At 45.1% G+C, this 23,833-nt stretch overlaps 2 protein-coding genes across 11 annotated transcripts in view; one reads left to right on the forward strand and one right to left on the reverse strand.

Moving 5' to 3' along the window:
- LOC111254525 (uncharacterized) overlaps positions 1-23,833 on the reverse strand; it is a 139,459-nt gene that overhangs the window by 30,641 nt on the left and 84,985 nt on the right. The window lies entirely within an intron of this gene.
- Positions 1-23,833, forward strand: part of fz2 (frizzled 2) — a 92,729-nt gene that overhangs the window by 25,194 nt on the left and 43,702 nt on the right. For 3 of the 10 annotated variants that reach the window (XM_086975103.1, XM_022815460.2, XM_022815459.2), the window contains exon 2: positions 1,192-1,416. The exons of 1 other annotated variant lie outside the window; for it this stretch is intronic. Coding sequence is in view for 4 of the 9 variants with exons in the window: in XM_086975101.1 (XP_086831227.1) it covers positions 11,453-11,578 (126 nt within the window). In the remaining 5 variants the exon portion in view is untranslated. Of the gene's footprint in view, positions 1-1,191; positions 1,417-9,009; positions 9,084-11,347; positions 11,579-23,833 lie in introns of all 10 variants that reach the window. 6 more of the 10 variants (XM_022815457.2, XM_086975102.1, XM_086975101.1 and 3 more) reach the window with 5 other exon arrangements.

Here is a 23,833-nt window from a genome sequence, read left to right on the forward strand (position 1 = left end):
ATATATATGTATATGACAGAACCCATTTTTACATACAGCACAACATTGGGTTCCGTTTGTCCCAATAGTGTGTATTTAGGTATCCCACGTATACTTTGCTCACACCACATCAGCACATACTTAGAAGCCTACCGAAGACATAGCGCTATCCCTCCGTACGACTGGCATTGAGAAAGTCGAATGGTGGAACTGGTTTCAATCACTGTTCGCAGGTCAGGCCCTGCGATTGGCCTAGTTCCTTTACGTTTCTTGCATATCGAGAACCAAAATGGAAAGAATTACGCAAGAGTCACTAGGTGGACGAATGCTGATGCTACTTAGTCGAAGGAGCTGCGTTGGTAAATAGGGTGCCACGCGGATACGTTACGGAAACGCCAGTTGTAGAGTGGTGGTGCGCTAGGTGACGGTGGTGGCGAAAGCATCACGTTGCTTGAGCAGATTACTGGGATTTGTGCGATCTGTCTGCACTTGTGCGTGCATTTGATTGATAGAGTCATTAAGCATTGGTATCAGCAATAGCAGGGAAAGCAATGATCGTAGTGTTCAAAACGTTTAATGATGTTCGTTTACGCCGTTTACCGATACCCGCTTCATTACGTTCGATTCCGCCGTAGGGTCCTATTCTGAAGTTTAATCGCACCTGTCACAGGCAAGCAAGCTTCCGTCGAATGGTGTAGGGATACATAAGGAAAATCCTAGGTGCAACCATATACATAAACACGTAGGGCTAGTTCACTGTTACTCAATAAAAGTGCATTGGAAGCATGATGAATGCACCCCACAAATAAATAACTGATGAATCGAGACAAGGCGAGGGTGGACAACTAAAGAAGTCGTATTGATGACAATGATAGAAGAACAGAACTGACTGAGTTGCAGCCCAAGGTATTATTCTGATACGGCTTGCGATGAATGTTTCAGAAGTATCAGGCGGAAGTAACTCGCAAATTTTGGCATTTTTTAACCTAATACACATGCCTATCCTGTTAGGACATGCAAAAGAAGTATATAATGCATGAGCAATGTTCAGTTCAGATAATTTACCGCTGGGAAGAGGCATCCTGCAAAATGTCCCAAGCAACTACTGAATACTGAACATACTGAAATAAACTACTGAACACGTAATGAAACAATACTAAACCCGTTGATTTACCTGATTTCTGCTTCCATTCTTCGATTCTATGGTTTCAGGTTTCCTAATAAACAAGCATAGTTGCACCGGCCTCGGCATCATTAATTATTCACAATAGTTGGCACAAGACAGGGTTGCCGTCAGGAACACGTGGGTTAAGGTTTCACCTCGACGTACCATCAAGCATCTAAATTTACTAGGCTTTTCTTCATCAACAGGCTGTTATCGACAAACTACGATTGTCGAGGACGTGATAACAACATACAGCCACGTCGGATCAAAAGGTAAAGCATACAGTTAAAAAAAACAACGGGGTCACTTGTCGTACCTAATCTTTAACATTCGTTCTTTAATCACAGACGCGAGCATACTTGAATAGGTTATAGGTGTTCACATACCCGTATAAAGGTAATAACAACGTCAAGCGATTTCGGGAGTACTCTTGTTTGCGCAAGTTTTGTGATGACTTCTGGAGTCGTTTGTAATCGTGGATGACATCGAAAAGCGGGAGACGTGTGTCAGCCGAGTCGCCACCCTCGCGTCCTTTTCAAATGAGGTCACATTACCAAACGACGCGCGAAACAGAGGTAATGGCGCTGAGTCAAAGGGCTGGCTACCACAGAGTCCAGCACCCGACAATTGACGAACGGCTCTCGGCGAGACAACAACATGGGACAACAACAAATGTAGCAGCAGATTGCACAATGTGTCTCATGTCGGGCAGAATGAGCCGAGCGACCAACACGTACAGCATCATGTCGAGAAACACAGGGATACGAGAGATGGCAAGGATCGCTACTACCTAGAAAGCCGTGCGGTGGTGGCGGTCACTCCTGCGTTGCGGAAGTTATTACGGTCGCCAGACGAAAGGCCTGCTATAGGCGGCAAGACAGACGGATGAGGAGGGCCCGAAGTACGTTCGAAATTCCGCGTGTGCGCGTCTCACTTTGCAATGGGAGACATGGAAACGGGAAGACACTTAGAGTTCGCCGACGAAACGTACAGCCAACAGCGGGGAAAAGCAGCTGTGAGAAGTTGAACGAAACGCGAAGCGAGTAACTGAAGCAGCTAGCTCGCCATCAGTACAGCGTGCACAAAACTTTTAAGTGTTCCTGCTGCACCTGGGAGTGACCATCTGGGAAAGAATTTGCAGAGGGGGAGAGGGGGACAATGTGCGTGTAAAAAGGGAAGCCAAAACGGGAGAGAGATAGAAGCGGAGTGATCGAGATTGAAAAGGAAGCCGGCAGTAGCAGAACGTTCGACTCGTCACACGTGCCAACGGATTCTGCTCGCTTGCTGGTCGAGAATTCTGCTAATACTAATGGGTGTGCCGGCCTCCCGATGTATGTATACCACCTTGAACTGCCGGGGCTCACTGGCGCTCATGAATCTACAGCGGTCGTTTGCTTCAAAACATGCGTGCCAAATGAAGCGCAAACCCGTAGAAGCTAATTATCTGCTGTTGGTATAGGGTACTCGCAGCTCGAGTCTGACTACGTCTGGACAAAGCGGGTGCAGCTCAGTTAACCGGACCCAATGCTTAAGCGCTTGTGCTATTTTTCAAGATACTACCATTATCCCCACGATCAATACCATTACACATGTATGTACGTACATTGAAGAAGCAACGATGTGATAACGGTATTAGGTTCAGTGGTTGCTGGTTTACTGTTCAGAGGAGCCTTGGACTACGCCAGCAACGAACTCATAGCTCTGCATTGTAACAGCACGTACGATACGCAGATTATCGATATTTTGGTATCTTGAAGGGCCAATGGGAAGCTCTTGCCTTCTATAGGAGCGCAGAAGTTATAGATAATGCAGGGCTAGCAGTATACTGGATCAGGTAGTGATCGTTGTTGGATCGTTCTATTGGCAAGTGCAAATAATGAACTAGTTAAAGCCAGTACTGGAGTGCGTCTCACTGGTAGCAGTATATCCAAACATATAATACGAATGTTATGAGTACGTCAGAGCTCAATCATCATAACAAAGCAAATTGCAGATGCTTTATTTTAGATGTTAATTTCAAATTTAATTAAAATTTTGCTAATTTCAATCATTATCAGCACCATGATTGTACTGAATCGTCTTTCGGATCGTTCACCTTGTACAAGAAAAAAATCTAATTTATCAAATAATAATATACATTAAGCGAAACGATTAGAAAGACGCCATACGAGCTCATAGTGCACATTAAGGATTTCCTGTAGGCACAGCAACCGCTGCATTTGTGTAGCGGCAGTCGAATGAACACCAGCACGCAACATGTCACGTACCTAACTTGTCTGTGTGCGGGGGGTGGGGGAGCGTAAGAAGTACACCGCGATCCCCATCACAACTGTGAAAATGCATTCCTTCAGCTTCAAGTGAGCTAAAGGCTGTCAGCTAGCCCGCTAACTGAACCAAGTAAATCAAATGCGGCTTGCTTAAAACCTGATGTAGAATCCATGATCCTCTCTCTTCTGGAGGAGTAGCTACAACATAACGAATTCTATGTTAATGTCTAATGAACCCATCGCAGTTTGTACTCAAACATGGGGGATTTAATGAGAAACACCGTTTGTCGAAGCAGACGATATTGTATAACAACGGTGGCTTCAAGGCTGATTAGGTGCTAAATAGTCTCTACGTAAGTGCACAAGCTAAAACTATGCATCGTTTTCCCTAAAAATCCTTTATTATTAATGCTTGGCTCATGCTTGGCAAGGTATCCGTATGGCGGTAAACTGGGCCAAACAGGAAGCAAGTTCTGAATATAAATATTCCTTTACTACCACCAGTTTAAATGACAGAAAAGAATTGTTGGCTCAAAATATTGTGATCATCGAGCTTCGGCTGAGCGCCACCGGCACACCCCTTCTATTCTAGAAGGAAACTTAAGCCTCGGTTTTTCTTGGCCATCGCTCAAGTTATTTAAGGACCTGCCTTCAACTTCGTTCGAATTGCATTAGGTTCCCTGGCACCGGCCGGTTAACTCTGATCATACTGCTTTGAGTACAAGTGAAAATCGTAAGGACGGAGTTTTGACAGCTGTCTTGGCAAGAGCTTACGGAAATGGTGTGTAATGCTACAGGTCACAGGTCTATCTAAGAGTAAGGGAAAAAGGCAAAAAGCTATCTTGGAATCCATCAAAGTGCCAATATAATCAGCAACTCGTCCTTTCTTGAACTGGGATTTTAGGTCTCCTTACCGCCCATTCGCCTAAATTACGAAAATTGTTGTCCATATCAGCATTCGCACGACCCGTGAGGCTGCCAACGGCTTCGAGATTGCTAAAGTTGAAGATGACGACGACGACCGGATATTTTCCTTAAAGACGAAGCCGTGGTAAGGAATAAAAGCCTGTCTTGCTGCTGCTGCTGTTGCTGCTACTGTTCCCACTCGTTACTGGCACTTAAGCGATTTCTGCGACGAGCAAAGAAGGTAAAGGAGCGGCGTAACCCTATAAGTTAAAAGCGGTAAAGGAGGTCGGCATTTGTGAAACTGCTGATCAACAGCCGGTCTCATCTAGAACAAGGGGACGAGAAGCTAGTCCGTCAGACCGAGTCAGACCGGGCTTAGCAAGGAAGCGCATATAAGAAAGTAAAGAACCACAAGTGCCATTTGAACAGCTGCATTACTTGGCTGCGCGCAAAGGCACAGGTAAAACTTGTTGAAGGAGACAAAGCGGGGAAGAAAGAAAGCAAGCAATTCAATTGAAACTTTTATCTCGAGACCACTAACGCAGCAGTGGTGGTGAACACAGCAGCAGACCCACGCACATACGTGCCAACCCGCAGAATCACCGCTGCGTAGACAGGGTTTCGTTTTCCACAAGACCCCTTGCCCCATCAACCTAGACGCCAAGTAAGGGCCAGACTTCGCCATCGCTGCTATAGTGCCACTTCATACCCTTTATTTCCCTCAGTGACTAGCCCTCTTTAGCAAACCAATAGTCAAACGTCACCTCTCGTTACTCTTCAGACACAGCACTGGTCGCAGTTATCCCACCTTTTCTCTTTTTATCCTTCTTCAAATTCCCTCGCACTTTGCTACGCTGCTTGGCAGCCACCGGCAACCGCACGGGACAAACGGACGGAATCGGGCAGCTGAAAAGTGCTGTCGTTTTCGGTGGATACGAAAGCCGGCTACTTGTGATGCCTGTGAAAAACGAAACACAATTTATTATACGTTTCATTAGCAACTTTTTGTAGGAACGTCAATTCGATGACAATGCTTGGCTGCCATCCGAGGCCATCTTGCTCGCCTTTCGTCCCCCATTCTTTCGTTGTCGTGGACCCTGTCTTCGCGTTCGACGATGTCACCGTGTCCTAGTCTTTGGTCGTATTGGTGGCCCTGAAAACGAGTGGTCCTCTATCTGTCCAGGATAAGGGAGAGGGCAACCGGAAAAAGAAGAGGGCGACTGTGAAGTATCGAACACGCTGCAGTCGCCGAGAACCGAGTGAACCAAACGAAACTCAAAAGGGCAGCTGGACCAGGCCTGACGGTCGTGGCCAGTTGAGCGGCTGGATAGTCACACACAAACGCGAAGGCTCAACCTGTCTGTCTCTTTTTGTGACAAGCCCTAACTTGAGAGACATTCAGCCTTTTAGAACGACGATGTCATCATGATCATGGCCCACAGCAACAACAATATCGTGATCATTGCCACCATCACCAGCACGATCAGTATCGCAGCTATCATTACTATCATAGAGTATTTATCAGATTCATTCAAATTGCGCGACAAATCAAAGAAGAATTTAGAGAGAGCAAAATGTAAGTAAAAAGAATGCTGTAATAACCATCGGCAAATGGGAAACATATATATTCCGTTACTGAAACCTTCATCAAAGAAAAGATATCTTGAGCTTTTGATCTTATTTGGCTGCAGATGAGCCCGACTTTTTGAAAATGTTTCCCTGTAATGTACTGATATGATTCATTTCAACAAAGATAAATAAGTACCCCTCAGTCGTGAAGATTGCGATATTTGCAAACGCTTCAATAGCTTCGCTAAATAGAGCTTCGTTCGTGTAAAGCCTAGAAGCTTCTGATGCGAAACCCATTGGCGAACAGATGCTTGTTAGATACACTGTCATTTACGTTTATTTATGGAACGAGACTTCGAAAATTGAACTCTCACGTACGCACGCTTGCGTACAAGTCTCTCAAAGCCCTAAAGTAAGAATTAAGCAAGTTACACTTCAACATTAGGCAGACCTAGCCCCAAGTCGGCTCAGAACTTAACCGACCAGCTGGTGTTACTCGAAGGAATATTCAACTTCAGTGTTACCGCTAGGGTAAGCCAGTGTACCCGCTAAGAATGAGAAAATTATCGAGGCAGTAGCTACTCATAGCGAAACTTCCAAAAGTCGGCCGGGTGGGTCTACTTTGATGAAACGTGAAATGAGCTTCTTTTTTTCCGGTCGCACAAGTGCCATCTATTTTTGAAGGCTGTTTGGCAGGCTGCTGGGTAACTGTGACACGGCTGGAGAACTTAAAGGTGGAACTAGGGATCCGTTTCACTTGCCGCGGCTCTATCGACGCTTTGAGGAACAGTAAGATCAGCCTGTGAGCTAAATTCGGAGACCCGAGTTTGAGGTTCCCTAACTTAGTCCTGGCCCACAGCACATGCGGGAGCGCCTAAGACTGACTCAAAACAAATTCTTATTTCGATCGATGGCACGCTCCTCTAGATAGGCTGGTTGGACTAGCTGGCCTGGTTTGCCTGTATCGTCCCTCGGGATGTCCCAATCAGCGCGTTAACGCTCCATACTTACATAACCTAGTACGGTTGATATTCCCTGTGGCAGAGTGCCCATCGTTTCGTCTCCGCGGAGCCCCTGCCATGGCCTCAGTGATGCCGTGTGCCCCTGGTGGCCTTATCGATGTGCCTATTTAAGAACGTAATAAATCACAGCTCTATCAGTGGTTCCTTCCCTAGCCCTCCTAGTATGCCACCCGCATCTCGGACCCCTGCGACAGCCGAACCTTCAGCCTTTCCTAAGCATTTGGTCCACGGGCCGGTTGCATGGCTACCTCCCCAGGCCGCGTAGCTGCGCCTCTGCTTCATTGGACGTGCTGAGAGGCCAATGGTAGCTCCTCGGGTACACAAACGAGAACTTCGTGCTTGTTTCAACCCGACTACCCCTAACCTCTGATATATTTGATTGGGGTGAGGGCAGGAGATGTCGGTGCCAGGAACGCCCCAGCGCGATAAACGCTGATTAACTCTTTCGTGCCCTTTTATTTTTTTCTTGATAGAAGAAAAAGAAATAGACTGGGAAGCAAAGAAAGCCAAGAGGTATAGAGAATGAATTCAGTGGATAACCTTTCCTAGGGAATCGATGCATTCTTGTGCATAAGCTCTGCGGCGTGTTCACTTTTCGCGAAGTTTTTATGCACTTCATTTGCTTGCGGGGTTTCCTTGGCTTGTGATTGGAGCCGCGATTCAGGTAGTGAATAGAACAGAGGGACGGATAAGCCTTATTTGTTTAAGCTGAAAGGTGTTCTTGTTTAGAACTCACTCAGCTGACACACAGCATGATTTAGCTTTTTCGGGCGGCCGCAGCTTGCCCGTCGCGTAGTTACCTCAAGTTGGCCTAATTTGTCGATGTTCGCATTAGGTTGTAGGCCTGGATATCATCTCAACCATAAACTACATAGGTAGAAGACATCGCTACTTGGGGAGCATGTCTTTGTAAGCCTCTAATTAGCACCTGCGCTGTCCAGGCAACCGATATTTACACGGATCCCGTTACACGACCTGCTTCCTCGCAATGAAAAAAGATTATCTATAATGCAATCTACAGACAAGGCAAGACATTTATTTTGTTTATTTCTGTCTCGACATAAAAAAGCCATGTAATGTATCTAGTTATTAGTCACATTCACTGTTGAGTTGGAATAGTTGCTCAGCTCCGATCTGAATTTATCCTAAGGCTGTAGATATCTTATCTGAAGCAATCTACAATTCACTGGCGGCGACATCTAATGAATGGCCTTTCGAAGCAAAGTGTGTTCTGACTGCGATGCAATTTAAAGCTCGCCTGCCTCATCAATTCTCTCTTCTATAGAAAATTCTAAAACCGCAATTTATATTTAGATCAACATATACGCATCATATTGACGCTTATTCATATGGGGGTTTAGCTATTTCATTGATAACATTTTCTATTTCATTAAGGTTCGCTGTTTGTATTTAGTAAAACGCTTCAATAAGATAATAGCATGAAATTCAGACGGTGTCGTTATGAAGAGAAACCCATCAGTTTTCTAAAAATCTTTAGATGCGGCGTTCAATAAACACATGATTTAAAAATCATCCACTGTTTGGTATAATATGATGCGGATGCCGACATGTTAAAATGACCAGCCGCGAAAACCTCCTATATATTTCGGTTATATAACAGATGACTGCTTTAAAACCAATGTCATCCCGTTGCACTAGCAGAGTCCACGTTCTAAAAATATACTAGCCTTTTTGTTGGCCTCTTTTCGATTCAATTTCACTGTTGCTACATGATTCTGTCGCAAATCTGCTCCAGCACTTGGACATTTACAATGGCTCGGATCCGTGTGATTGCAGTCCAATCTTACATCGCTGTCCAATGGCCGTAGGCGGCCTTTGTTCAAGCTATGCACAGCGTCCCCTTGTGGCTGTTGCCGTCCCTCTGGAGGCTTTCGCGTCTTTACCGGCTGTAGCCCGTTCGTTCTCTAAGCTTCCGTCTCATGATCATTTCAGTTCAGCAGAGCAGAGGGCAACTGACGAGGGGGCGGCAAAGCCGGGGACAGTGACAGACGAACGAGAGAAATTGCATTAGATAGATTTCTGTTGACTGGGAATGTCATATTATGACGCGTACATAGAATTTCGTTTTTATTTTCTGGAGGCAGGCGAACTGCGAGACTGAGACAGAGTTGAAGCATGGTAGACAACGCAATGGAAATTGGACGCGGTTAAGTTGTAAGTTACAACCCATACAGGATCGATAATTAGGAAATTAGGTTTAGAACGCTACCATCGAACGATAGGAGGAAACAAGAAGCGAAAGAGTGTCGGGGTTCATACAAACTTTATAGGAATCACTCGAGTCTATTAACATTTAAATATTAACTTATGTCAAATATCTAACGCTTTATAATATCGAAGGAGCTCTCTTTATCAAGACAGCTTTAACGATGAACATGCAAATTATATATATTTAATCACGAACGAGAAACATTTTTAGAGGAAGACTGGTCTTCTGCAGGAATGTAATGATCGAGTTTTTTTTTTCTACTTAGACGTAAATAGCATAAACATCGAATCAAACCCAGTCGGGAGGAAAAATCGGTCAAAAATGCCACAAATCTGTAGGACGAGCTCGTTCGCTGAGGTATTCTTAAGGAGTTTCACCTACATGTCCACAAGAGGTTTACTCAACGCTGATTAAAGAGCAGGCAAAAATAAAAAAAAAAAACACGTTCTCATTGGCGGGTGCATGCGATCGACTGTCAACGGCACTATTTGCATTGTAGACCATACACAACTCATAGCACAGCTTGCTGCAAATCCGTGTATAGCTCTTCCCAGGCGCACATGTTATTAGGCAATTATAACCTGCCCAATGCCAGCATTAAACGGACAGATCAGTATAGTCGTGGTAATAAAGGTACATTAGTTATGTTCCCTTTCTTACATTGCTTTTAATATGCGGCCATACAGTGCGAAAAAACACACTAGAAGGTATCGCACGAACTATACTTTTAAGCAAATAACCATATCTTGCCCTTCCTTCTCAACTCCGCTCCATTGATTTAAAAGGTAGTGCAATTGGGTCCATTCGAAAGTCGCTCTCTCGCCGATTAACCGGCTGTCACGAACCCAGTCACGCAGCTGTACCATCACAGGGTCGTCCTGCTCGTCGACTCGCCATTCAGCTAATGGTGTGTCTCGCTGTGCCAGAGCAACGGATCGAACAACAGCCTGAAAGAGGGGTCGTTTTCGTTCACTTTCTCTCCATTTTTATGTGCGAACGTTGTCGAAACGGAAAAATGAGAGAAGTAATTGGCCGCTATTGCTTTCTTTGAGCATGCGTCGTTGACTCTTTCGTCCGCTATGCCCTTGGGCTTTGCTCTTTCTGTCAGTCCTAATGTCCAATTGAGCCATTACTTATTCTTGGACTCTAGCATCGGGTGACGTTAGGTCAATACATCTGTTTGAGCAGGTGGTTGGAAGCTGGAACTGATCGAATATCGTTGATGGCGCCCGAGCACGGATCGAGTGGAGAAAAGAGCGGAGAGCATATTAACATGTGGAGTTTGCAATGAAACAGATGTACTTTCCAGCAATGAAAATTCCTTCGTTGTCTCTCTTCTCTCTCACTGACCAGCGAATTTTTCCTATCATAAAAAAAATATCAGCGAAACAAACTACTTGAGCTAAAGATCTGATCGCAAATACAATCCAAGATAGCATTCAAGTGTCCAACACACTGGGAGTGGCCTGAGAAAAAATTATTGCAGTAAACGATAACCTGCTAATTAGACAGTTGGATACAAATCTATTTAATGTAACGAATCAATTAGCTAAGTGTACAATTTTAATAAATAATTTTAATTAATAATTTAATTAATTTATAGCAGTAGTGTATTTTTGTGAATGGTATAGGACCATGAAGACCCTGTGCGATATTACAGCTGAGCTCAGATTAACGTAACAGTAATTGCTGTGGATTAGTCAAATAAGTTTGATGATCCCTTGACGGAATCGCTTGTCTATACAGGTATCGATAGTTTGGAAAAATCTTAATCACATTACTTACATTAACTAACTACAAAAACCACACCATACAACGTTTGGCACGGCGTTCAAGCAAAACAGATAGTTAACTTAAAAAATCATCGATTTTAACCATTTCCAAGATTGACGGATAAAAAAATCCGCGGCTGCAGAAGTTCGAAATTATCTTTTCTAGTAAGTACATGGAAGTATCACCTAGGAAAACATACAAAAAAACCATCGTTTGTCTACGTGTTTCAAACAAATACACGATGTAGGTACTGGACTTTACAACAGTTATATAGGACAGCATCGCCAATTTAGCAGGAGATTAGGTGTACTAATCTCCTGAAGTAGCATCTTGTTATCTTTCGCCCCAAGATTTTTTCTATTCTTCACGTCTAAATTTTTAATTACACGAAATATTACGAAGTTGAAAGTCCCTACTTCTCACTTTTCTTTACTAGGTCTGCCCGAACCTGGATCTTACGTTGTCTTCTTCTTCATCTCCTGCTCGTTCCTTAAAACGCCCGCACGTCTCATATCGAAGGGCCGAGTACTACCTAGAGGAAATGATTGGCTGTCTGACTACGGTTTTTTCCACGCAACACGGACGTTCGAGTGTGCCTTATTTCTCTCATTCGATCTTCCTGGAGCCTTTTTGTGGACTCATTGTCAACCTCAATATCAAGGAGCAGGTAATTACTGCTTAAGAATACGTAGTCCTTACACGACCGTAGCTGCTGTCGGCTCGCGCTGCTAACGTTGGCACAACTGATTCGTCTCTACTTTCAGTATGACGACGCTTTACGTTTTCCTCTAGCTGTTCCGTTAGCGTCATTCTTCTTAACTGTTCTTGGCCGTTTCCTTTATAGCTTGGAGACTTTTTTCGTCGTTTCTGTTCGAATGTATTTCAGCTGCACTCTGTCCTATCCGTGTTGGAAGCTGGGGTTGAGGGACGCCTATGCGACAGCTTCTTCGGAACTCTCTTCATTTTTTTGATGATAAGGAAAGAATCGAGCATAATTCGAATACGTTCGTGACCGGAGTCACCCCGTTGGCGATTCATGTAGAAACTTGAGCGCGAGCTGAGCTGAACCGAATGAAAACAAAATGAAGACAAGTGGAAGAAACTACCTTTTTTGATTCAATGTGGGGCCCAATGGGCCTACAGTGCGAATCTATCGATTAGAAAAGAATGTACGAGCTAAAACCTATGCATCACTGGACTCGCGTCCAGTGGCTTGCAATATGAAGGTGATATATTGACTGTTGGCTAGCTAGCCAAATAACGCACCTTATCAAGCTGGTCACTGTCCTTCAGTACGTCTGTACGTGAGCGTTTGTTGAATGAGTAGCTTCTTTGCTTTATTGAATTACAGACTCTCAGAACTACCGTAACAGCAAAAGCCTTTGAGTGAAATTCGCGCTCTCTCTCTCTCTCTCTCTCTCTCTCTCATACCCGCTGTTTTCTTGCATACGTTGGCCACATTGGAATGATTCACATCGAAGGACCTCGAATCACTCCAAGCTGTTTTTGGAGCAACGACAGTATTGACGTGCATCGCTATTGGGACACACGACGAACACGTTGTTTGTCTCGGTCTTCGGCAACCGCTGTTAGGTTTGTTATCATTTCTGTGTTTTAGTCACTGTACTAATAATGATACTTAGCTGACTTAGCTGTCAGGCACGACGTAGCAGCAAGTTTCGCTGTAAGCTTTGGCTTTGCTCTCTTCAATATTTGTGTTCTGCCTGTTCTTCGAAAGTGGTGCTGGTGGTGCCGACGCCAACAATCTACAATGGGCAGGCGGGGCAAAAGAAAGAAGCGATTTGTATCCCTGCCCTTCAACAGTTGTCTTTCTCGATCGCTCGGACGGCTGCCCTCCTGCCTTCTCGCCTGTCAGAGAGCGGCTTTCAGGCCGTAGCGGTGTTAAGGTGTCGCCGTTGTGCTGTCCTGCGCAGACCTGTGTTTCGCCAGCTACTGTACTGGTTTGACCGCCAGCGCTCAGGTGACGCACCTCCTCTCTTCGTCACCCCCTCAACCCCCACTCGCCTTGTAGGCGATGCGTGGGTGGATTATATCGATATATCGTGTTATGGGAGGGCACATTGGCTGACCGGATGTGGGCTGGTAGAGAGTCCTTGCGATGGGAACTGGCGGATGCGTCTCCATGCCGAAGAAAGGGAGAATCAAACAGGAGTAAGGTAAACGAGCACCGAGAACTGCTGCTACTCCGACCTAAGCAGCGTCCATTGCTTGGTATTCGTAAGGAGGATAACGTTAGCCCATAGCGCTAGTACACGACACACCGGGAGTCTCATCAGGAGGAACGACTTAGGTCGACCACAACCACTACAGCCCTTACCGTTGATGCAGCATATGCTTGTGTCTATATCTCTGATCCGGTAGTTACCAGCTCGAACACGTTGCCAAAACAACACGACAACAACAGTTACTACTGCTATCGCTTGATGGGATGACTTTTGGCCTGCTCTTTTGTTCAGGCCTGCTAGGACAGAGGTGCTATGGGATGTGGGTCCATGAGAGAAATAAAAGCTGTGGAACGTTCGCTCACCGCCAAGGCAGCACTAATTGGGCCGTGGCATTTGGAAACTATCTAGAAAAGTAGGGAAGGACGTTATGTGTAAACGGGGCGAAACGCGCTCGTTGTATCGGCGAATAACAAGTTTTTCCTTTCGTGTCCATAGAGAGAAGCAGGAACCGAAAATGGGTCTATGATCGTAGTGAACGGACAACTTGTTCTAGAGCAGACCAAAACGACAAAGAAGGTACAACTGGACTATGTAGTTACTCTGGTAACAATTGTTCTCTGCGTACGTTTTGCTGAAACGTATGTGGGACTCAGTCGGAAAATAAATTACTTACTTTTGCTTAGGTTTTTTTTTAGTAGGATGCGATAAAATCTGTGCACGGATACCAATAGTGGTGTCAAAGGCAATTTTGTCATCTGCGTGGTGGCCGATAATGTTTGTACTATTAAAGTGTATTGTTGCACCTTAATATCATGCTAGGGATATCAAATTTTTACATACTAGTCTAGGCTTCGATCATGTGAAAATGTTCTTACTCTTTTCAGATATAATTTGCCTATCTAGATTGTTTGATCTATTAGAACCTATATCATGTCTATGGAACCTGCAAAGACTAGGTTTACATAAACAACTGGGAAATTCGGAGACTTCAGTTATTCAATTGTGGGAGCTATCATTTTTGTTATTTTACCCCTATAAAATGGTTAGCAGAAATGTCGGGGGTTTCCAGAAGGCGTCATCAGCACGATACACTGAAGTAAAACGTAGTAAGCTTTTTTTTTTTATTTGGACTCGTTCCTCGAAGGAGAGATACAGTTAGGCGATAGGAACCTCTGATGGTCGAATGAACTGACTAAACCATTAGAACAGTACGCGAAAGCTTGAAGAGGCGTACACAAACTGGATCAACAAAAGAAGCGACCGCAGTTGGCTTCTCTGAGACTCTAAGCTTTCAAGCTGCACATTGACGTGCAGGCAAAAGATATTTTCCCGTTCCCAGACGGTTCCATAGCGCAAAACCTAGCTTCCCGGTGCTAACGTACAAATATCCTCTATTCGTTGAGAAAATGTTGTTGAAAATTACTTTGTTTTTATCGTTCGAAACATGTACCAAAACCAATACTATAACAATCCCGATCCAACTATATGGTGTGAAACTGTAAGAGACGTCAAAGACTACGGTAGCGGCTGATACCTTTACAATTATTTAATGCTGCAATACCTTTAGTACTACAATATATACAATCATAATTTTAGCGATACTGAGTGATAGCACTGCTACTGCTTCCATAGTTACATTAAAGCTTAGAGTGTATTCACATACATGGTTGAATGTAAAATGGAATTTTATTCAAGCTGCATTCTATTGCCTTAAACATCCCTCGTAGGCTCCCATAAAGCTGTCATCAGTAGAACTGTCTTCTTCCATAGTTTCTTCAGTTTTTTCCACATTTGTAGTGCCATCGTTCATTACTGTGATGTCCTGCTGTCGAAGCTCGAGGTCGGCACGAGTTGTCTGGGCTGGCAACAAAATTAAACCAAGTATTAAAACGAACTTCATGATTTCGATCATACGTCTTCCTTCGATCCTCTTCAACGACGTACGTCTAGCGGAGGTCGTGCAAATTGCTATCGAAGCTGGTTCCTGTCGAAGTCAAGTTTAACGGCAAGTTACCCGCTAACGCCAGTAACGGTTGCAGCGCAGTCCCTCGCCAGTTGCGCGGTTCTTACGCCGAAGGCGTGGACTGACAGTAGTCTAAAACGTAATGCAATGACAACTGACCGTATTGCTTAGAGCTTATATAAGAGGCTAGATCTACAAACGTCTTTCACTGGTCGCAGCAGCCCACCAAAGATATACCAGTAATTTACCGTTAAAACTAGGATAATGGAATCTATGACCATGGACATAGGTAGTTTAATGAGCAAAGGCATGCAGCGGCTTGAACGACGACCATGGGGTAAAGGCCTGACTCGGAATTAGTTAGGCTCTCCACGGGTTGTTAGAGGCAGCTGGGCGCTACCCCGCCAAACATCGGCCATCGGGCGGATGTCTCCGGATAATTCAGGATGCTTCAACGAATAATATGCTCGCGGCGGTAACGGCAGTCATAGTAAGCGACTCAGTAATCGAGTTAGGCTTGAGTGAAAGCCAGGCCTACGAAACTGCGAAAGGACAATCACAGACTAGTCAAGTCAGGCCGGCTGATGCGTGCTTACTTCTATTCGAATTCTGTTATTTATTGATATTGGGACCGCGATGGGCATATATAGCATTGTCGCAGGCTCCGCGGCGTCTACTTGTCTGGGCCACTGCAGCCGATGGAAGCAGTAGCAGCGGTGGGTAGGAAAGTTGCGAAGACTATTGAATTGCTGCCGGGATTTCATCTGCCTATGCACCTGTCTTGGAAGATCTGAGTGGACAGTCGTTTAACGGTCAGCCGGTCAACGGGCCATTGCCCGACGCTACGCCATATTTCTCATTGCGAAGGCTTCCGCTGTGATGCAGCATCGAATATGGATGTTCCATTACAGCGGCGTACCTGGCAGCGTTCGAAGCAACACCTTTCCAAAGGTTTTAACGTCTGCAACGCACCACACATACTAGTCGAACACATAAACTGATACTGCTAGCGGTTTAAAAACACCACGGGTAATAGTTAAGCATGACGATACCAACGATGACCAATTACTCAGCAATCATGGAGGGCATCGTAATCTGCGTTACGCGAAACAACGAAAAGCCAAGCGCTGCTATAATGTAGCTTCAGTAAAATATTTGTTGAAATCTAAGGATTCGTTAACAAAAAAACACACAGAGGTAGCTGACGCCGTAGCCATTACTAATGTGTTATATATGTGAAGACATGGTGCTGTTATTGATTTGACTGCGTGTAAGGGCACCAATTGTAGCAAAAGTTGAAGAAAAAGTACATATTTTTCTTTTTTATGCTTAAGGGTTACTACTACTAATATACAATCAGCTACTTAGACGTATATCGCTCCTAATATTTTCATATCTACTGTTGTCTACATAGAAGTATGCTTGAATCGTATGCGAAGAATCAATGATAATTACCGAAATACTGCGATGGTATAGTGGCAGAGAGATAAAGATGGTATAAATTTGAGTTTGGGCGTAATACACCAGCAAACATGCAAACAATATAAACAATCATTAATATAATCATAGATCCTCCTCCTGTTTTTTCAGTTTTGTTTTTCAATTTTTTCGGATTGCCAATATTGAGCACTCGTAATTATTAGAGTGATGCCGAGCAGAGGCACTAGTGCCTGTCGTTGAACCGCTAGCTAAGCGCACGCTATGGGAAACGCTTTTCATAAATCAACGACTATAGATAATCCCTTTAATGTTCAATACTTAGTGTTGGATAGTGTTGGATTTTGTGCAGACTGAAAGGAACAGGCTTCATTTTGGGTTGTACGTACTGCATGATTCCTACACATGTGCTATAGAACGGAGTTCCTTAAGTCGTTTGAAGCGAATTCTTCCTGGCTAATCATGTGAGCCGTTGTTGTCTATTTCAATAGGGTTTATTTGCCTTGTCGAAGTTTAGTCTCGGCAGCCAAGCTGCGTAACGGGTTTGACTGGCTGGCTTGGTTTCTCATAGCCTCCTTAAAAGGGACCAGCCACCCAACGAGCACCTACGAGAGGGGTAAAAAAAATTTTAAGTGAGGAGCAAACGATTGACAGCTGAAATGCCAACTTACCGGCTCCAGCACACGGACAAAAAACAAACGCGAGCTGCGTTTTTTATATCTCTCTTTCTCTAGCTTTTATTTCCGTTTTTTAATCGCTTCTGGGCTGTCTGGAGAAACGCAAAATACCGCTAAACTTTGCCGCACAAAAAACTGACGAGCAAAAAAACCGGTTGAAATTGGCTTCCGCCCCAGCAGCAGCGACAGCAGCTCACCATTGTGGAGTATGTGCGTCGCAAAGGTGCGACTTTTTCCGACAGTGTGGTGTAAAAAATGGCGGAGAGCCGCAGTAGTATAGATGGTGTTTAGCTGAACAGAAATAGAAGAGTGTGCCATTGCACGAATTATGAACCACCATCGAGTTGCGTACGCCGCAGTAGAACCACCATGCGAGTATAAGCGATAGAATATGTAGCCAAGGCATTGGCATAGCATGATGTGGTGTCTAAGGCAGGCTCAAAGGGCAAAAGCGGATGACAACAGCCTCGCCTTTCTTCTCTCTCACAGGTCTCGATAGCGGCAGGAATGGATGGCGGCAAAAACTTGGAAACGAGTCAAGAAACAAGAGAAAGGTCATGGCGCGCTTTTAGAAGAGTTTGATTTCAATTGGTACAGCTGCATTCGTATAAGGTCCAAAAAACGTAAGTGAGGAAATTCCTCTGTTTGCGTGTGACTGAATTCCGTGGACATTGATTATGTGGAGCCAACTGGCCTGTCATTTCAGGAGGCCTGTGGCGGTTTTTTCAGGTCACTTGCTTGCGTTTAGGTTAGAGGATTTTACCTGAGTTTCGTCATACAACACAATTGCTCTTAATATCTAACCATTGAAAGCACTGAGCTCGAAAGCGGCGTTTCGTATAAATGCGTACAGACAGAATCCACATTCAGGTAGAAATTACCACTGGTAGTTCGTTGATCGCCGCTTGTCCTTAGTTGTCCGTCGGCCTCATTCCTAAGCAAGTGAACGAATGGCAGTTCGTGATCGAATTATTGCTATACCGGAATACATATATACTTGTAAAAGTTAGGGCTATAGAGCTTCGAAAGCAAAAATGCTTCGCTTCCTGCAGAGCTTTGGAGAGTGGGTCAGCCGGTAAATCTGTTGGGGAACGAAGTGAGTCTAACGCCAGCAGTAGCCGACGTTGGAACGAATCAGCACAATAACGCACTTTCCAACCAAGCTTGCCCACCGGAAAAGAACAGAGAAAAATAACGACAAGGGCAACAGAGGTCGTGACGTCAGTATCCTTGGTAACTTTAACAAGATACTGTTATGTAACGTCCTGAAAGCGAGGCAACTTTTACAGCAGCAGCAGCGATCCGAGGTTGAGGCGAGTTTCTGTTTTAAACTTACCAAGTGAACAATCGAATGGACAGATTTAAACATGTAAAGGAACAAGTGAAGAAAAGAGGTATATTGGCAAAACAAACATCACCAAAAAGCTTTTGAGGGCCACGTAAGCGTTCACTTGGTGCTAAATGATGCTCCTGTGGGCCCCTCACTTAGTCTTCTCAAATATTCGAGCACGTTTTCGCTATAAACTGAAAACGACATTTTGGACTCAGGGACGCTTATAGCCTTTTTGGAAACCTCAATCGAATTTTAAATAGATATCTGTTAGATGCAGACCTCGGGGGCAAATAGAAAACTTCGCCACAAAATATGCCTAGAACATATTTGCTCAGGCTGTCGGTTCTGGTCGCTAAATGTTCGCTGTTTAGCTATTACTTTCTTCGATGTCCTTGGATAGGGACACGGTGAGCGACGCGTCCGCTCCGTTTCCAACTGCAGTATCGTCGTCGAACATCGTTACTAGCCGTTGGCGGCTTTTACGAGCCGAGATCTACAGCTTTGAAACATCCGAACTTTTATAACGTTTCCCATATTTGAAACATCCATCTATACCTTGCCGTAACGATCCTGCGGGCACAGGTGGACAGTAATATTGTATAGAAAGCTTGACTGAAATCGAAGGTTGAGTTAAGGTATTCCCGTCCAGATTTTCCTGGCTTGCTTAATGGAAAACTTGCTCGTTAGAGCGTTACGCCAAAAAAAAATTTGAGCGCTAGCAGCTGGCCTAAAGGCCATACCGCTCATACCGGAGCTACGACGGACTCTCTGTCGACTTTTTGAAAGGACCGGTAAGAATATCACGGAATGGATTGGGAGGACTTACGATATCCTGCTGCTAAAAATGGTAAATAACACAATATTATATCAACCAAATTCTATTAGTTCATATTTACTGATACCAGCCTGGACAGCGGAATATGATATGCCGATAGGCATTCAGACTATCGATAATGAGGTTTCAGTAAAAACAAAAAAAAAAAAAAAAAATTAAATAGAAACTTTTTTATATAGAAACAGAACTGCTCTTGGATTTGTGGTGCACGCGTTTACCAGGTTTACATCATCCTACGTAATAACATACCTAATTATACCTTAAAAATGCTCTGACCCATTTAGATCGGAAACCGCGCCCGGCCCTCAAAACCAGGCCCCTTATTAATAAGCGACCTGGACGCTGACTCGTTGTTCGACTTGTCGGCTTCTGTAGTGACAAGAGAAGCTTACTCGCCGGAGTCCTGCCTCAGTAGCTTTTGAACGCCGCACTCCTCTGTATAGACAGAAACGCCGGCCGAACACGAAGATGCATTGCATGATGGCCGAGTCTCATCTTAAAATCTGGCCTGTTTAGGCTTACTGGGTGTACAAGCACTATGGGGCTGACAGTGACGAAGGGCCAGTGTAGTAGATGGTTTGCGTGGATGTTTGCGACTAGCTTCTTCCGTGTAGGATTTACAACCGCTTCTTCACCCAACGCAAACTTTAAGCGTTGCCCACGTGGAGGAATTGGCCGACGGAGGCCGCCCGCATAGCCTCCTCACTGCCTACCGCGGCTGCCATTTCTGCCCGTAGTCGCTACTTACCCTAAAATGTTCAAAATGGATTCCGTAATGGAAACCACTTCCATAAACAAGCCAAGCGCAAGAAGTACTACACGTAGGGGAGCGAATCGCTGAATTGGATCGGCGGCTCAACCAAAGCGTGCTACGAAGGTCCAAATCGATGTTCCTAACTGGCACACCCTTCTTGGATGCACATGAACGTGGCTGTTCTTTTCGGCTTTTGCTGCAGCGATTACAGTTGCAAGTGCGGTCGGCCAGCCGGCAGCAGACGTAAGCGCCACTTGCTATCCGGTTGTCAAGAACGCAAATGATCGAAGTTTAAGTGAGAGAAAGCGAAACAGAAGGACGAGAGAACGAGAAGGGTGAGCAACCCCAGTTATTGAAGCGAGGAGCAGCTCTGTGTAAGAGGGGTGGTGCTCGGTGCCGAAACGCTTAGCTATGGGGCTTTGCAGTGTCTACGGGAAATAATAACGAAGTATGGTAGCGCCGAACCGAGCCTACTGCATGAAAGACCTTCTGGAAAAGGAACTTCCGTTGTTTAGCTGCCCAACGACAAACACCCTCGGGAAAGTTCTGGCAGATGGAATTAGCCAAGGGGCTATTGAGATTGTAGATAGTTTCGCATACTTGTGCCTTGAAGGGTGCGTCCCATAGGACAACTGTGGCGTTAATCCGCTACTTACTGCTGTAACTTTTGCACCTTTGCATCTCTTTTTTGCGATTTTCAAGTCACGTTGTTTATTCACGTTGCTTCACCCTGCTTTACTTTACTTCAACCCTTAGTTCAGCTTTCCTTTCCAAACGCTTGAAATTATATATGGGCGCAGCTGCTTCGAAGATGGTGCAGACCTTGCTTGCTTATTTGCGCTTACGCTATCCATGCTAATAGCCGTATGACTAAACCCGTGCATAAAATCTATCTAGACTCTGTTACTCAAGTATGCATCCAATAAGGACTTTACTAAAAAACACTTGCCAGTATTACGCATCTGGAGCGTCACAAACGTCCCAAAGCTGAAAACCTTGCTCGGCTTGCAGCTTTGAAGGGACTATACGTTGGAACGAGCTAATCTTGATTAACGCTTCTCACCGTCACTCCCTGCGTATTCAATGTTTTCTTATAATTATCATCACGATCTTCGGTCACTTCCTTGAATCAGCATGAACAGCCACGTAGTTAAGGTCGTCCTCGAATCGGTCCACCGTATTATAATCGACTGAAGTTCTCTTACTTCTCCTTTCCGATCCTGCCTTCCTCTGAGAGAAGATAAGTGAGTACCTTCCGAAGGGAATAACGGACGGAACAGTTGCACTAACGCGGAAAAACCGCCTCCCGAACTGCCAGAGGCCAAATCGAAGCTAATTACAGTGAAAGTGTATCGTCTCCCTTCAGATTCCTTGATCTTGGTGAAGACGGTCAAGCAGCTGAATGGAGTCTTGGAGGTTTGATGTAGGGGAACTCTGGCGGAACTCAGAAGAGGGGCGTGCCTGTCGATCTTCCCCTAATAGACAACGCCTTATAGAAAGATGGCGTCACGCGATATTTTTTGCATCGACGCGTACGAGGTGGAAGGAAATACCTAGCATAGCTTCCCTTAAAAAGGTTGTCCCTCATGCTCTGAAGAATGAAGTCATGCATGTTAGCATAAACGTATCGTGCTGGTTGCCGCTGATATTCGAATCTGCGTCGCGCATCAGGGGGTAAGATCAACAAACTCTGCAAAGGTTTCAAAAACATGGCCTTATCTATATGCAAATTTATCCGTCGCTAGCGCAACGCGATTAGGGTAAAGCTCTGCAATCAAAAATCGTTTAGACGCTTTCTGTAGCGACGTTCTTTTTACGTGTAAAGCTTTGACTTTGGTTCTTTGCACGAACGAATCGTGAAAATATCTGTAACCGTTTCTAGATATAGAACTTCATAGAATAAAGAAATTGCCAGACGTTTATTGGTTATAGTCAGTAGTTTTGTCGACATCTCGAGCCAACATACTTGCAATATTTTACCAATCGGGAAAAAGGGGGGGGGGGGGGGTAACACAAAGACCTAAAAAATTTTGTCGATCTATATCTTGAATTCCGACTTCAACATTGCATGCGCTTTATCTGTAGTGTCCTTAACGAGTCTCCCTGTCAAGGACATGGATACTTCTATTGCAAGTTGTGGCAATAATAGAAATCGTCAGTTGCAATTGTAGTAACCTCGCTGGCGAGCAATGCTGCTAGCAAGACGAAGCGGCAACGGCACGCCGCTTCCTTGAGCCGTGACATCAATTAGATGACGACGGGTGAAATGGCTCATCCAGACAGGCGGCAATCTTGACTAGCCGCTGGGGTCTTTATGGGGAAATTACTGGACGTTTCCGGGCTTTTCCAACCGTGTTCTGTTACAAATGTGCTTAGTTGCTTTGGTTCGACAGTTGCCAGCATCAGCAGCAGTTCTACCACTCTACAACTAACGTGCTCCTGTCAAATGGCATTGAAAGCATCAGGCCTCTGCTGGCCTGTTGCCTTGGCCACATTTGGGGTCGTTCTGTCGACTTGACTGGCGATGGCTGTTGTTGTAACCGTAACAATTGTTCAGCTACAAATATATGTATGTGTACGTGTGGACACATGCGAAAACGAACGCGTCCACGCGAACAAACGCATACATAGGCACAAACAGACATCCGTGTATTCTACGCAACGCCAGACTACGACAGGCGAAATCCACGGCGGAGAGCTGCGGCGACGATGAGGGCGCTGCTAGCTCTGCTGCATATGCCTGGTCCACAGACATTGACATACACTGGCGCGTCAAGTGGAAGTATAGAAAACAATGGGGTGAGTGAGAATTCTCTTCCATCATGCTGCACGTCTCTCCGGCTCGAGACAGCATTGTTGTTCAGGGTTGAGCGGACATGTCACTCTCATGCTTGGCATCGTGTTCTCCTTTAACGAGAGCGGAACATCAACGCAGGGCTTTGCAGTGGGGCTTTGCTCGAGGCAGACAAAGCCAGATAGGTTTATGGGTCCTCATGGCTTGGTCGGCTTCATTTATTCCTTCAGCCACTTTCAACTGGGTGTGAACGGACGCTGTTGTAACGACCCGGCAAGACAAGCAGCGTACTCTACAGACAAGTATCGCATTTCCAGCCAGTCTGCAATACTAGCAGCGGTATACACCAGCGGTTATCGACGCATATACATTATCTTATTGCGAAGTTCTTTGTTTGTTGTCTTGTCTGAGGCAACGGAAGCAACAGCGGCGTTAGCAATAATGGTGGTTAGGATAATACTAGTTCCTCTTCACTGTCTCATTTTTCATTTTTTCCCACTAACAACCCTAGTTTTTTTACAGCAGTCGCACCTACATGATACTATGACCAAATACAGAAAATACAGAAGAAAACATTACGCGATCGGTCGGCAGACCATTCGAAATGGGAGCCATGAGCGTGCAGAGAAAGAGGGGACAATGCGCCAGCCGGAGAAGAGGACGTAGACGAAAAGAACAAAATGTCAGATGACCTATGGTAGGCACCTACATAGGACAGGGACTTCAATAGGAGCGCCATCGAACGCTGACGCAATCGCGGCGGTGGCCTCGTAGCGCAACAGAGAATCACTGCAGGAGCTGAAGGTGCTGAAAAGGCGACTAAAAGAAAGGTTCGAAGAGGCCATGGAACTCGGCGGGTCCTGTAAGACCCACAGGCTTAGTACCCTAGCAGTGCCTCAACAGTGTGGATAAAATCAGCAAAGGAAATGACGCAGTAAACAGG

This window comes from Varroa destructor, unplaced genomic scaffold (assembly GCF_002443255.2).
Source record: "Varroa destructor unplaced genomic scaffold, Vdes_3.0 BEIS01000007.1, whole genome shotgun sequence".
Taxonomy (NCBI): domain Eukaryota; kingdom Metazoa; phylum Arthropoda; class Arachnida; order Mesostigmata; family Varroidae; genus Varroa; species Varroa destructor.